We start from the raw sequence: 13,530 nt of genomic DNA, 5'->3' as shown, positions 1-13,530 counted from the left end.
TAAGGTCCTAATCCTATAAACATTTAATCATGTTTAAATTTAAATGTGTTTTACTTTTATATAAGCCAGTTGAGCTGCTCATATCTACAAGATTGTACTTAGCTTTTTGAGGGATCAGAAGGGTCATTAAGAATTGTAAATTTAATTTCTTTTATTTGCTTAATTTGTTTATTTTTTATTCTATGACCGAATGTATCTATTCTTCAGTGAAAACAAATAGGAATCTTAAAACAAAAATGAAAATCAGTCTTTTGTGGCTTAGAAATTATTCTACTTCTTAAAAGGTTAATATATGAAGTGTATTTCACAATCTAAAATAAGCATTTTTTTAATATCATTGAATCATAGAATACCAGGTTGGAAGGGACCTCAAGGATCATCTGGTCCAACCTTTTTTGGCAAAAGCACAGTCTAGAAAAGATGGCCCAGCACCCTGTCCAGCTGAATCTTAAGTGTCCAATGTTAGAAAAAATAATGATGAAAATTATTTTAATCTCTTAATTCCCTCTAATTATTTTTTAACTTTGCTATGGGTGTACCATCTTACCGTTTTTTTATTTCAATCATATTTGTTTCACACCCAGTGCTATTAAAAGTAAGAACTAGATATGTGATATCGTTACTGTGATTTACAGTCAGTAGAATTCCTAATTCCTTTGGTCCTTTATGTTGAACAGTTCGGGCCGTGGTACTTGCCTTCATAATGAGCCTCCCAAGCGTGAATTTCTTTATCCAGCTGTGGCCCCAGGTCAGGTGTATGATGCTGATGAACAGTGTCGCTTCCAGTATGGAGCAACATCTCGCCAATGTAAATATGGGGTAAGAAGTCTTAATCCTTATGCTGAGTGTTCTGCTTAGTCATTTGTATATATTCCTTTATAACATAAATCTTTAGTTAGATGCAGTAGTGGGTTACAGATTTCTGATAGCATACTGTCTGGTGCCATCATATGTAAGCAAAGGGTACATTTTAATCCTTATGCTGCATCTTTTGCTTGAGTCATTTGTGTGTACTATACACAAAAATGTGTGGGTGTACTATACACAAAAATGAGCTGGAGAAGCATTCTTTAATTCTAGGGGAAAAAAAGGAGCCCAGAACACTTGATCCTGCTCCTTGTAAAGTGTACTACAGAATTTTCCCTGATTTCAGTTAAATGAGATCAGGTTCATGTTGTATTAATCTCGAAACATGAAATCTGTTGTGTTGGCTTTACCTTTTTGATTTAAAGCTACATTTTGAGGTTACTTTTGTACTTGTATTGATTTGTCAGGTCTGTTAGGTTTTATTTTAATTTTTTTTTGCTGGCATTGAGTTTATTGTTTCTCACATTGTTCAGATCTCTTCTTGAAAAGAAGAATAATTGGTTATGGGAACAGAGGAACATGAAGCTAGATAGCTAAATAGAGTACTGAATAGCTAAGTACTAGCAAAGCTTTGGCTGCAATACCAGTGTGCAATATTTAAGGCAAAGAAATTTACAGTATAAATAAAAACCTGCACACTTAGGCCATTATGCAGTAAATGTATAAATATTTCTTAAAATCTTGCAGCCCAAAGTATGTAGTAAAAGAATGCATTCTGCTGTGGTTGTCATCAAATAATCATCTGAGACTAAATTAAATAAACCTTGAAAACATATTAGTGGTCTAAAAATATATAGTTTTAATAATATTTTAATTATTAGATTATTCAAATAAAACAATGTAATCATTGAATTTACTCTATTTGCTTCTCTAAAGGCTAGCTACAAAGAAAGTCCATTTTTAATATTCTTGAGGTGATAAATACATTCTTGGGGTGCCTCTTTGGCAGATTGCATTGTGCAAAGGATTTAAAAGCTGTATGTAGTTGGCTGACTAGCTCTAGCTCACTGGATCTTCTATTCCTGATCCGTCACCAAACCTCTTTTGGCCTTTATTGTTCCTCTTTAAGTTTTCACTTCCCACCACTGTTCTTTAAGGGCCCTGTTTCCTGTCACTACATCCAAGACATACCCCCCTTTTTTTTTTCTTTTTTCTTACAAATTCTCACCACACATACTTTTATTTTCAGACTAAGGAAATCTGCAGGTATTTAATTCATGATTTATAGCACAGCCTTTAGAGATATACTGCATTTTAAATTAAACTGGAAAGTTAATAATGTGCAAAACCTGGCTTTTCCACGTGTATATAGGGTTTTTTGTTTGTTTTTTTTCCCTCTTCAAACTCTATTAAACTATGTAATAGTTGTGATGATCATGCTGCACAGTACACTTCTTAAACCAGTTTATAAAATGCAGACAATTGCAAGTAATTAAGATGTAGATAATCTTGGCTTTATGTGTTCTGCTTTCTTTTTGTTTAAAGTTTTTTTTGGGATTCCCTTATAGTTACAAAAAAGAGGTTGACACTTAATTGAAGCAATAGTTAAAAGAACTTAAGTCTTCATGTGACATTACCAGTCCTCTGAAATGATACAGTGTATTGTATTCCATCAGTGTGCCATCAGTGTGAGCATGACTTTTAAGTGTTTCTGAAAAAAAACCCCTATTTTTAATAATAGGATTCAGACTGTATATATTTATATAACAGATTATTGTATAACTCTGTTAATATTCACTCTAAGAAATTATATGTATTTAAAATAATGTCTACATTTAAATATATTATCTCCCATGGCCATAATGCTCTGAAAATGCCATCATGATGATTGTGATCATATAGATTTCAAGTGATAATTTTGAAAGGAAAAAAATAATCTTTGCAAGCTGATAGTGCAGATGGAAAATATCCACACAAGAAAGACCTATTCATATATGAAAGGGTTTTTAGAACTGAGTAGTAGAACTAGAGCTAAATGCCAGGAAAAGTTAAGTCGAATACTCTGTTCTACACTTTCAATATCAGAAGTAAACAGTCAGTGCTTTGGATGTTCCTTTTCGATGTACTGTTCACATGAAGATGCCATTAGTAGTTCATTGATCTTATTCTAACAGACACATGTGCAACTATGAATGGAAAAACATAGTAAAAATCCCTAATCGACAGGGGACCTAATTCGTATACTAACTCCTTTCTAACACTTCTTTCAGCACTTTTTATTTGAAGTGCCTGGTAAAAAAGGGATAGAGCAGGTTTTCCAATGTGGGATTTAGTGACCTAGAAGTAAATAAATTCTAAACCAAAGGGAAATCTCAGAGAAAATTGCTTGCCTTTTTCTCTTGCTCATGTTCTTTACTGATTTGTGATGGCACGACATAGAATCATAGAATCATTTAGGTTGGAAAAGACCCTTGGGATCATCAAGTCCAACCATCATCTCCACTCTACAAAGTTCTCCCTTACACCATATCCCCTAACACCACATCTAAATGAGTCTTAAACACATCCAGGGATGGTGACTCCACCACCTCCCTGGGCAGCCTATTCCAGTGTCTGACCACTCTTTCTGTGAAGAATTTTTTCCTAATGTCCAGCCTAAACCTGCCCTGCTGCAGCTTGAACCCATTCCCTCTTGTTCTATCGCTAATTACCTGTGAGAAGAGACCAGCACCAGCCTCTCTACAATGTCCTTTCAAGTAGTTGTAGAGAGTGATGAGGTCTCCCCTCAGCCTCCTCTTCCTCAAACTAAACAGTCCCAGCTCCTTCAATCGCTCCTCATAAGATTTATTCTGCAGGCCCTTCACCAGCTTTGTTGCCCTCCTCTGCACTCGCTCCAGCACCTCGATATCTCTCTCATATTGAGGTGCCCAGAACTGGACACAATACTCAAGGGGTGGCCTCACCAGTGCTGAGTACAGGGGGACAATCACCTCCCTCCTTCTGCTGGTCACACTATTTCTAATACAAGCCAGGATGGCATTGGCCCTCTTGGCCACCTTTGCACACTGCTGGCTCATGTTCAGCTGCTTGTCAATTAGAACCCCCAGGTCCTCTTCTGCCAGGCAGCTCTCCAGCCACACTGCCCCAAGCCGGTAGCGATACATAGGGTTGTTGTGGCCCAAGTGCAGGACCCGGCACTTGGCCTTGTTGAAGCTCATCCCATTAGCATTGGCCCATCGGTCCAATCTATCCAAGTCTCTCTGTAGAGCCTCCCTACCCTCATGCAGATCAACACTCCCGCTTAGCTTCGTGTCATCTGCAAACTTGCTGATGATACACTCTATGTCCTTATCAAGGTCATCAATAAAGATGTTAAACAGAAATGGTCCCAACACCGAGCCCTGAGGGACACCACTTGTGACCGGCCGCCAGCTGGATTTAACTCCATTGACCACCACTCTTTGGGACCGCCCATCCAGCCAGTGCTTGATCCAGCAGATCGTATGCTCATCCAGGCCACGAGCAGCCAGTTTTTCCATGAGAATTCTATGGGGGACAGTGTCAAATGCTTTTCAAAAGTCTAGGTAGACAATGTCCACAGCCTTTCCCACATCCAATAATCGGGTCATCTTGTCATAGAAGGAGATCAGGTTCGTCAGGCAGGACCTGCCTTTCCTAAACCCATGCTGACTAGGCCTGATCCCCTGCTTGTCCATTATATGGCTTGTAATGGCACTCAAGGTGATCTGCTCCATGACCTTCCCTGCTACCGAGGTCAGACTGACAGGCCTGTAGTTTCCTGGATCCTCCTTTCTGCCTTTTTTGTAGATGAGTGCTACATTTGCTACCCTCCAGTCCATTGGGACCTCCCCAGTTAGCCTCCATTCTCCATTAGATTATCACACCGGCCATATGGGACTGTTAAAGGGTGAGCGAGTCTTGCTGATCACTCCTTGAACCTCTAGTTGACGAATCAGCTTATGGATGGGAATCAGAGAGTCTCGGTTAGTGCGATATTGCCACCGATGCACCGTTGTGGTAGCAATCGGCACCTGTTGTTCTTTGACCATCAACAACCCCACAACAGAAGGGTCCTCCAAGAGACCAGGCAAGACAAGAGAAACAATCGAATTCAAATCAAAGGCAAAAAAATACATGTCTCCTTTGGGCTCTAATATAGCTGTCAAGATAGTTGGTGTTTGTAAAGTAACTTTGAAAATCTTCATGTTCTTTCTGCTTTGGAATTCTGTCCTAATGTCTTATTAACCTCTAGAAAAAATACCTCTTTCAACCATCTAGCTTTGATGTTCATCTGTATTCATTGCCTTTTCTCCCATATTTCCTCATCCATTTCCTCTGTATGTATATTTTAAACTGTTTGTTGCTTTTGATCATAAATTAGGTCCTAATCCTGCAAAGAATTTTTCACATTTAAGTACATGAATGAAGCCTTTCTCACTTATGAACTTGAAGTTAAATACCTGGAGTGGTGTTTGAATGATTAAGGCATCAGAACTAAAGTACTAAAGGGACTGCAAGGATCTGCCTTTCTGTGTGTGTTTACTGACAAGGAGTCAATTTGACCTTGAAAGGAGCTCTTTCATAGTTGTACTGATACTGTTGTGAGTACTAGACCTAATTAAACTTTTTAGTCACTTATGAACAAAACTGTTTCAGCAAAAGCAAAATCATTGTGGCTGTTGGTCAGATTTCCCTATATCATTCAGCACATTAAGTTGGACAAGAATTCAGAGAGATGCTTTAGGTCTTTGAGCTAAAAAACTAAGACTACATGTTTGCAAGAAGATAGTGATCCTTCTAATGTCACATGTGCATTGTTCTTTATACTATACTTTCCACCATCTCTGATACAGGGGCAATTTTAAAGAATTTAAGTGAAGAAATAGATACATTTAATAAGGAATTGAGAGGCAATGTCTCAATATACTTAAAATATTTCATTTTTAGGGTACACTTTTAGATTCAGGAGAATGTTAAATTTATGACTTCCAGTGAGCCAAATTGTAATGGTGGAAATATCACCATATAATACTGATGCATAGCTTTTTCTTAAGGGCAATTGTTGCGTGAAAGGGGCAAAGCAGTTTTGGCAGAAGATAAACCCCCTTGCGTTCTAACACTCCTCACCGAGGTGGGAGGCCAGGTGCGGCTAGGTTTAAATTCTGAGTGATGCCCAATTCAGCACTATCAGTCCAATCGCGTTTAATATGTATTAAACTGTTACGATTTGGATACACTAATAGTGGACTGCACCTTCAGTCTAGTCGTGCTCATGAACTAGCACGGCCACTCTCGAGTCTTTGGTCGCGTTCAGTGAGAAACCAAAACGACTAGCTACTTAAACAGTGCAGTTTATTTAAGCAACAGGTATATAGGTTCTTAGGATTGCCGGTGATAAATACACTGTCTGCAAAGCACGTGCAAATGAAAGTATTGTTACATATACAAAACGCGCGACAAAGTTATAAACGATACAGCCTGGCTATAAATGTAGGAAAGAGATTCTCTAGAGAGATTTCTAAGTTTCCCAAGGAAGCCCTCGGTATAGTCTGAGTCTTACTCACAGGCGTCCCTGTGCGGGGGAAGAAAGGCTCAACCCATCGACTGGTCCTGGAAGTCAAAGGCAGTCTGTGATGGAGTCCTCCTTGACTTGTTCACAATGGTGTCTTCCCTGGGTATCCCCCCTCTCTTGGGCTATTTTTATACTATTTGTTATCTTCAAGGTGGAGTTTGAGTGACTTTAGTCATACATACTTTTATTATGGTTGGTGTAAAATTCTCTCGCCTCACATTTAAAGGTATAGTTTACGAGAAATTCAGGGCGCAGACTCAAGGAGGAGTGGTCGCACCTTGGAGGTGGGTAGCCTTTGGGATGGAGGTGTGGTTTGGTATCATAATGACATTATAATGAGCAAAGTTCACACAAAGGACAGCATTTCATCAAAATTTGACAGACTGTTGGCTCAGGGTAGCAAGTATGCAGCTTATCAGTTCCATAGTACCATCTCGTTCCCATATCTGCTGTATTATCACAGGGAGAGACCGCGGACTCTTCATTCCACTTCACCCCCCGTGTTGCTTTGCAAGCAGTACTGTACAGGGAATCGCAGATGATGTGGTGGATTCTTCGCATACCAGCTGCGGCTGTATTCTACCCTAGAAACTTTTTGATTTTATACCTTTCCTTAATGTGTGAACAATGCTGTATTTTTTGTCATTTTAGTACTTATTCCGCAGCAATACATGCTTTCAAGTATCTTACTGGTTTCATTGCAGTGGGAGATTTTGAGGTTATTAGGGACAGTGTTAGTTCCTGTTCTTTTATGTAGCTACTAGATATGCTACATCTTCTAGGGTGATGCAGTGTGAATTCTCTGCTGATTGTCAGATGTGGCTCAGTTCTTCTCTGCTCTGTTTGTGTGTCAGTTCCCCTGAAAGTTCAGAAACGTTTTATTTAGGTAAGGAGAACTTTTTTCATTGATTCCTTACTTCCTTTCAGCATCTGCCTAATAACAGTTGGCTGTTGGCTATCTCTGGGTTAACTTAGGAAAGAATTCCAGTCTTGACTTTGAATTTCTCTGGTTCATGAGTTTAAATAATACCTGGAATATGCTTGACTAACTTACAGATTTTGTGGTTCAAAATAATGCTTTGCTGTAGAGCTGGTCCCCACATTTTTAGGACAGAGGCTAAAATCTCAGACATTTTAATAGCAGTTAATACTTTATGCATATGATTGATATCGCTGTGGTGTATTTTACAATCTGTGAAGCTGTTGGCAGCTAGCATGGATTTCAATTCTTTGGTATATTTTTTTACATTAAAATGCAAACTCATTATTGGTGTCAGTAAATACTTCGAGTAGAGGGATAAGGGGGCAAAGTTTCCTTTCCTTTTCATACATGGCTTCACTGAAATCAGCAGAGCTATTCATATTTCACACTAGTTTAACACATCAGGTAATGTATTTTAGCTGATGACAGGTAGCTCTCTTCTTTGTCATGGTCTTATGTTTGCAATTAAGTTCTCCAGTTAATTTCCCAACAAAAATAGCTTAAAATTCAAATACTAGTTTTTATTCACAATTTGTTAGTGTGTTTTGGAAGACAGATAGAGTTCAAGCTATAAATTTACTGCTTGTGAACAGGCAGAATGAAGATATATTCTCAGGATAAGGAGTCCTCCTGCTGCCTTCAGTAGCTCCCTTGCACTATTTGTCTCTAGGAAGCTTTTAATGAATTATGAGGAGTGGCCATAAAGTTAATTACCATTAATAGAAAGTTGCTGGGAAAGCATCAACTACAGAAATACAGGACATGCAGTTGTCATACCTTTACTGCTTCCTATTTTCCCACATGCCAGTTCAGAGACAGAATAGTGTAACTGAATTAGAAATGAGCAAAACAAAACAGCATCTGGTCAGGTAACTTTTAAATTTAGGAGAATAAACAAATTGCTATACACAACAGTTCTATAATATTTCTTAAGTAGCCTGAATTACAATTGACCCTTGTAATCAGGTGATGCAAATTTTAATGTTAGTGAATTAAACTGTCGTCGTTTTCATGAAACACTGATGTGATTTGCTCCAGTTAAATAGAGGTATTTAGCTTGATGTTGGGCTTTTATAGGAAGGTGGAAGCAGATTCTGGAAGCTGTTTTTTCAAAAAGGAAAGGCAGAGAAGCCACTGGTGTATATCTTTGCACCAGAACTACCTGTTCCCTTCTGTTCCCTCACCCTTTGATGCTATGACTAGGATTGTGCATTCAATTGAATCTGTACATAGTACTTAGTAACTCACTGAAAAGTGACTTCTTTTCCCTGGCTTCATACTTCATACCATGATTAAGTCACTTTATACTTGGTGTTTGTTAGCAGACCATAAGTAGTTCGATCAGATTGATTTATATTACATTGCTCACAAACTGATGTTAAGAGTATGTGTAGGCAAAGAGAGGAAGTGAAGATCCTGGTATTATACTCTCATTTTTATCAACTTTTCCATTATTTTTTATTTCATAAGGTCTTGCCTGTCAAGTGCAAAAACTCTCATCACTATTGTGCAGGCCTTTTGCATTTAGAATGATTAAAGTTTCAAGCTTTTCTTGTGTAACGACTTACAGGATCGTGTTGTAATTAAGAATGTTTGAAACACTTTCAGCTTTATTCTTAAGGTGCATTTTGTTTCCTTTTTTTGTAAGGTTAGGAGGTGTACAGCCAAGGGAAATCCCAGAAGTTTTCATCTTTCTAAATCCTAAAGTGGTTTTAAATCCTTTTTGAATCTTTTTTTAACAATTTCCCATAATCCCCTTTCTTCTTTCCTAGGACTGTCTTGTCTCCAAACCCCCTTTCCCTTTATCTCTTTCTCGCTCTCTCTTTTTTTCTCTCTCTCACAAGAGACATAGACATAACACGAATGTACCTGGATCTCATGACAGTTGTTTAAAAAGTGCAAGGGGAAGACAGTGATCAAAGCAGGAGTGCATTAGATGACTGTAGAAGCAATAATAAGATTCCAGATACTGGAATGTGGTTGGAATAAAGATGGGATAGGTTGCATGGGTTTGAAAGGGAAGATGCTGCTTGGAGGTGATTGACCTTGTGGGGCTTCTGTAGTTTGCATAAGGTTCACATAAGCACCCAATATTTAGGAAAGAACGTTGGTAACATAATACGAATGTACGACCTAAGCTTCAGATTCTATTTTACATTCTTTCAGCATGTTTTGATTCAGAACATGCTGCACCACTTAATGAGCATTTGGTAGTAGAGCACTAAAATGGTTACTTTTGGGTGCTTATCTGAACTAAACTTTGAACCTGCTGAAGTTCACCCATAATTATAATTAGCCTTCTAGTTTAAATCATGTTGCCATCAGGATTTCAGCAATGAGGCTGAAAATACTCTAGGTTGATGCTTTTCAGATAGGAATTGTAAGTTACAATTCAAGCTAGTTATTTTTATGCTCTATTTTAGCAAATGCTCATCAAGAGGTTCAGCATATTATAGCTGAAACATGCTGAAGTAACATAAAATCCTAATTAACATTTTAAAAATTTTATGAAATTTTCCTGCCAAATTATCATGTTTTAATATGCATTATGAATGTATTTCCCATAATTATTTTTTTTAATTATGGGCCAAACTGCTGACTTTTGTTGGAGGCTTTCGTTAGTGTTGAAAACATTAAGAACAGCACAACAATTTGATCTTTGCTCATATTGCCAGCCGAGTTTTCATTGTGCTGTATTGTTACCATTTATGATGATTATGATATAGGATGGTTAGACGTTACATAATTTGAAATGTCTATGTGTAATTCTGCATGACAAAACAGAAAGAGGCTCCATCATTGATAACACTTAGGCAAAAGGAAGATAATTTGATTTGCTGTTTTTTTTCTCTAGATGGGTTCAGCTTTGTTTAATTTACTGCAAATACAAGCATCCGAATTCCAAACTGAAGTCACGGAGCCCTAAGATACACCGTTACAGGTTGTCATCTATCTTGTCTTGATCTTGTGAAAGGCCTCAGCTTCAGTTTATGTTTCCTGGATTTTTAAAACACTTTCCCTTGTCTGCTTTACAAATTAATAATTATTAAATCCACACACTTGGAGGCGGACTTTGAGGTCATTTATTAATTTTCAGATTATGCTTCTTTCTTTTAGTTTCAGTAAATTATTCACACAAATTTAATACTGGCAAAAGATATGTTAGCATCATCCTATGTCCACCAATGAGGAAAAGGCTACGATAATGGGTCACCTTATGTTTGTGGGTGGGGGTGGGTGGGTGTGCATGCATGCGTGCATGTTAGTGTGTGACAAAAAGCAGTATACTTTCTACTAGTGATTTTGGGCCTCATCTTTCCAGGGCAGTTCCTCATATGTTTTTAAGGCTGGCTTATTAAAAACAGCTGCTTAGAGATGTTACTGATAGGATGGTGGTAATAAGGAAATATCTCAAATCAATAACTATGAAACTAAGGTAGTACCAGGTATAGTATTGAGCTGGAGAATAGAAAGCTTTATGCACCTTAGAAGAATTTCTCTGTTAACTTTCCAAAATGAGCTGAAAATAAGGAAGACATAGCCATAGTAGTACCTGGTATAATTCCATTTTCATTTAATGAAATAAGAGCAGAGATGGATTTTCCACTTCTTTTTAGATATCTTATTTGTTTTCAAATTACTATTAATGTTATTTTTCATTTCATGTACAGGCTGATGGAGAATGTACTTCAAATTCTACTCTTTTAAATGCAAAGCAGCAGGGGAATATAAACAACTTTTTAAATAAGCGTGGCTATGTTTAAAGTAAATTACAAAAATACATTCACTTTTTGTTTTTAATATAAATTATTTCTACAAATTGATACATTGTGTTATTTTAGTTAATTAGTTCTCTGTGTTTTGCATAGTTTTCCATAAGGAAATATTCTGTTGATTTTGGGATATTGTATGTCTGTCTCAGACAGAACTCCTTTCTGATTTAAGCAGAGGTTTTTTCTCAAATATTAATAGTACGATACAGCCCATAGTAATTTTACATTCCTTTAGTTTTGTCTTTATGGATTTACTGAGGCAAACTCCTGCTGAAATTAAAGTCTGAATAAGGACTACCAGACTATGTCAGTAATAATAGCTAATTTTGATGTAGTGCTTTTCATTCTGTCTCCCAAAGCAATTTAGGAAGAAGGAAACTATTTTTCTCATTTTATGGAGTAGGGAGGTGAGCTGATGTGCTTAAAATCATCCTGCAAACAGATGAATGACTAAAATAGTTTTGGAGTGCTGTATCCATTAATTCACACGGTTCAGCTGATTATTTGATTGGAATTACGATGTCTGGGAGATGTTAGTTCAGTGAATTTGGAGGAGTCTAGTGCCACAAAGAAGCTTGGGTATACAGAAACAATGCATTTCCTATTGGAAGGAAATTGTTAAATACTCTAATTTGTGGATATGTTAGCCTGGCAATGAAATACATGTTTTAATTATTACTTCCCCTTTTATGTTTATAGATGATGTACTTGTGTAGACATATCAAAAATGAAATTTTGCAAGTAAACCCCGGAGCACAAACCAGAACTCTGGATTCAAATTACCCTGAAATATAGATGTTTTCAAATTCCAGACTGCTATCCAGATCTGATTTTTTGCTTCTGTCTATACTGGAATGGTTGAAATCTTTGTTTCTTACTGCAGATGAATTTTTGGCTTTTCAGAACATTGAACCAAACTTCACAAAGTCAGTATAACTATTAATTTAAACATTTGAACTTGATCAGATGCAAAATAAGCAGAGAGTCAGAAATAGAATCATCACAATCTGACACTTTTCATAGAATAGTTTGGGTTGGAAGGGACCTTTAAAGATCATCTAGCCCGACGCCCCCTACAATGAGCTGGGACATCTTCAACTAGATCAGGGTGCTCATAGCCCCGTCCAGCCTGACCTTGAAAGTTTCCAGGGATGGGGCATCTCCCACCTCTCTGGGCAACCTGTTCCAGTGTTTCACCACCCTCATCGTAAAAAATTTCTTCCTTATATCTAGTCTGAATCTACCCTCTTTTAGTTTAAAACCATTACCCCTTGTCCTATTGCAACAGGCCCTGCTAAAAAGTCTGTCCCCATCTTTCCTGTAGGCCCCCTTTTAAGTACTGAAAGGCTGCAATAAGGTCTCTCTGGAGCCTTCTCTTCTCCAGGCTGAACAACCCCAACTCTCTCAGCCTGTCCTCATAGGAGAGGTACTCCAGCCCTCTGATCATCTTCGTGGCCCTCCTCTGGACCCTCTCCAACAGGTCCGTGTCCTTCTTGTGCTGAGGGCTCTGGAGCTGGACACAGTACTCCAGGTGGGGTCTCACGACAGCGGAGTAGAGGGGGAGAATCACCTCCCTCCACTTGCTGGCCATGCTTCTTTTGTTGCGGCCCAGGATACAGTTGGCCTTCTGGGCTGTGAGCGCACATTGTTGGCTCATGTCCAGCTTTTCATCCACCAGTACCAAGTCCTTCTCGGCAGGGCTGCTCTCAATCCCTTCATGTCCCAGCCTGTATTGATACTGGGGGTCGCCCCGACCCAGGTGCAGGACCTTGCTCTTGACCTGGTTGAACCTCATGAGGTTCATATGGACCCACTTCTCAAGCCTGTGCAGATCCCTCTGGATGGCATCCCGTCCCTCAGGCATGTCAACTGCATCACGCAGCTTGGTGTCATCTGCAAATTTGCTGAGGGTGCACTTGATCCCACTGTCTATGTCGTCGATGAAGATATTGAACAGTACTGGTCACAATACGGATCCCTGAGGGACACCACTCGTCACCGATCTCCATCTGGACATTGAGCTGTTGACCGCTACACTCTGGATGCGACCATCCAGCCAGTTCCTTATCCACCGAACAGTCCTCCCATCAAATCCATATCTCTCCAACTTAGAGAGAAGGATGTTGTGGGGGACCGTGTCAAAGGCCTTGCAGAAGTCCAGAGAGGCGACATCAATAGCTCTGCCCTTGTCCACTGATGCAGTCACTCCATTGCAGAAAGCCACTAGGTTGGTCAGGCAGGACTTGCCCCTGGTGAAGCCATGCTGGCTGTCTCGAATCGCCTCCCTGTCCTCCATGTGCCTTAGCATAGCTTCTAGGAGGATCTGTTCCATGATCTTCCCAGGCACAGAGGTGAGGCTGACAGGGCGGTAGTTC

The 13,530-nt window shown here is 38.8% G+C and overlaps 1 protein-coding gene across 9 annotated transcripts in view; it reads left to right on the top strand.

The window, feature by feature from the left end:
- Positions 1-13,530, top strand: part of ADAMTS6 (ADAM metallopeptidase with thrombospondin type 1 motif 6) — a 189,757-nt gene that overhangs the window by 105,737 nt on the left and 70,490 nt on the right. For all 9 annotated transcript variants that reach the window (XR_012584803.1, XM_074568626.1, XM_074568625.1 and 6 more), the window contains one exon: positions 678-819. Coding sequence is in view for 8 of the 9 variants with exons in the window: in XM_074568626.1 (XP_074424727.1) it covers positions 678-819 (142 nt within the window). In the remaining variant the exon portion in view is untranslated. The remainder of the gene's footprint in view (positions 1-677; positions 820-13,530) is intronic.

The sequence above is a fragment of the Larus michahellis genome, chromosome W (genome assembly GCF_964199755.1).
Source record: "Larus michahellis chromosome W, bLarMic1.1, whole genome shotgun sequence".
Lineage (NCBI taxonomy): Eukaryota > Metazoa > Chordata > Aves > Charadriiformes > Laridae > Larus > Larus michahellis.
This window is presented reverse-complemented; position numbering and strand designations above follow the sequence as displayed.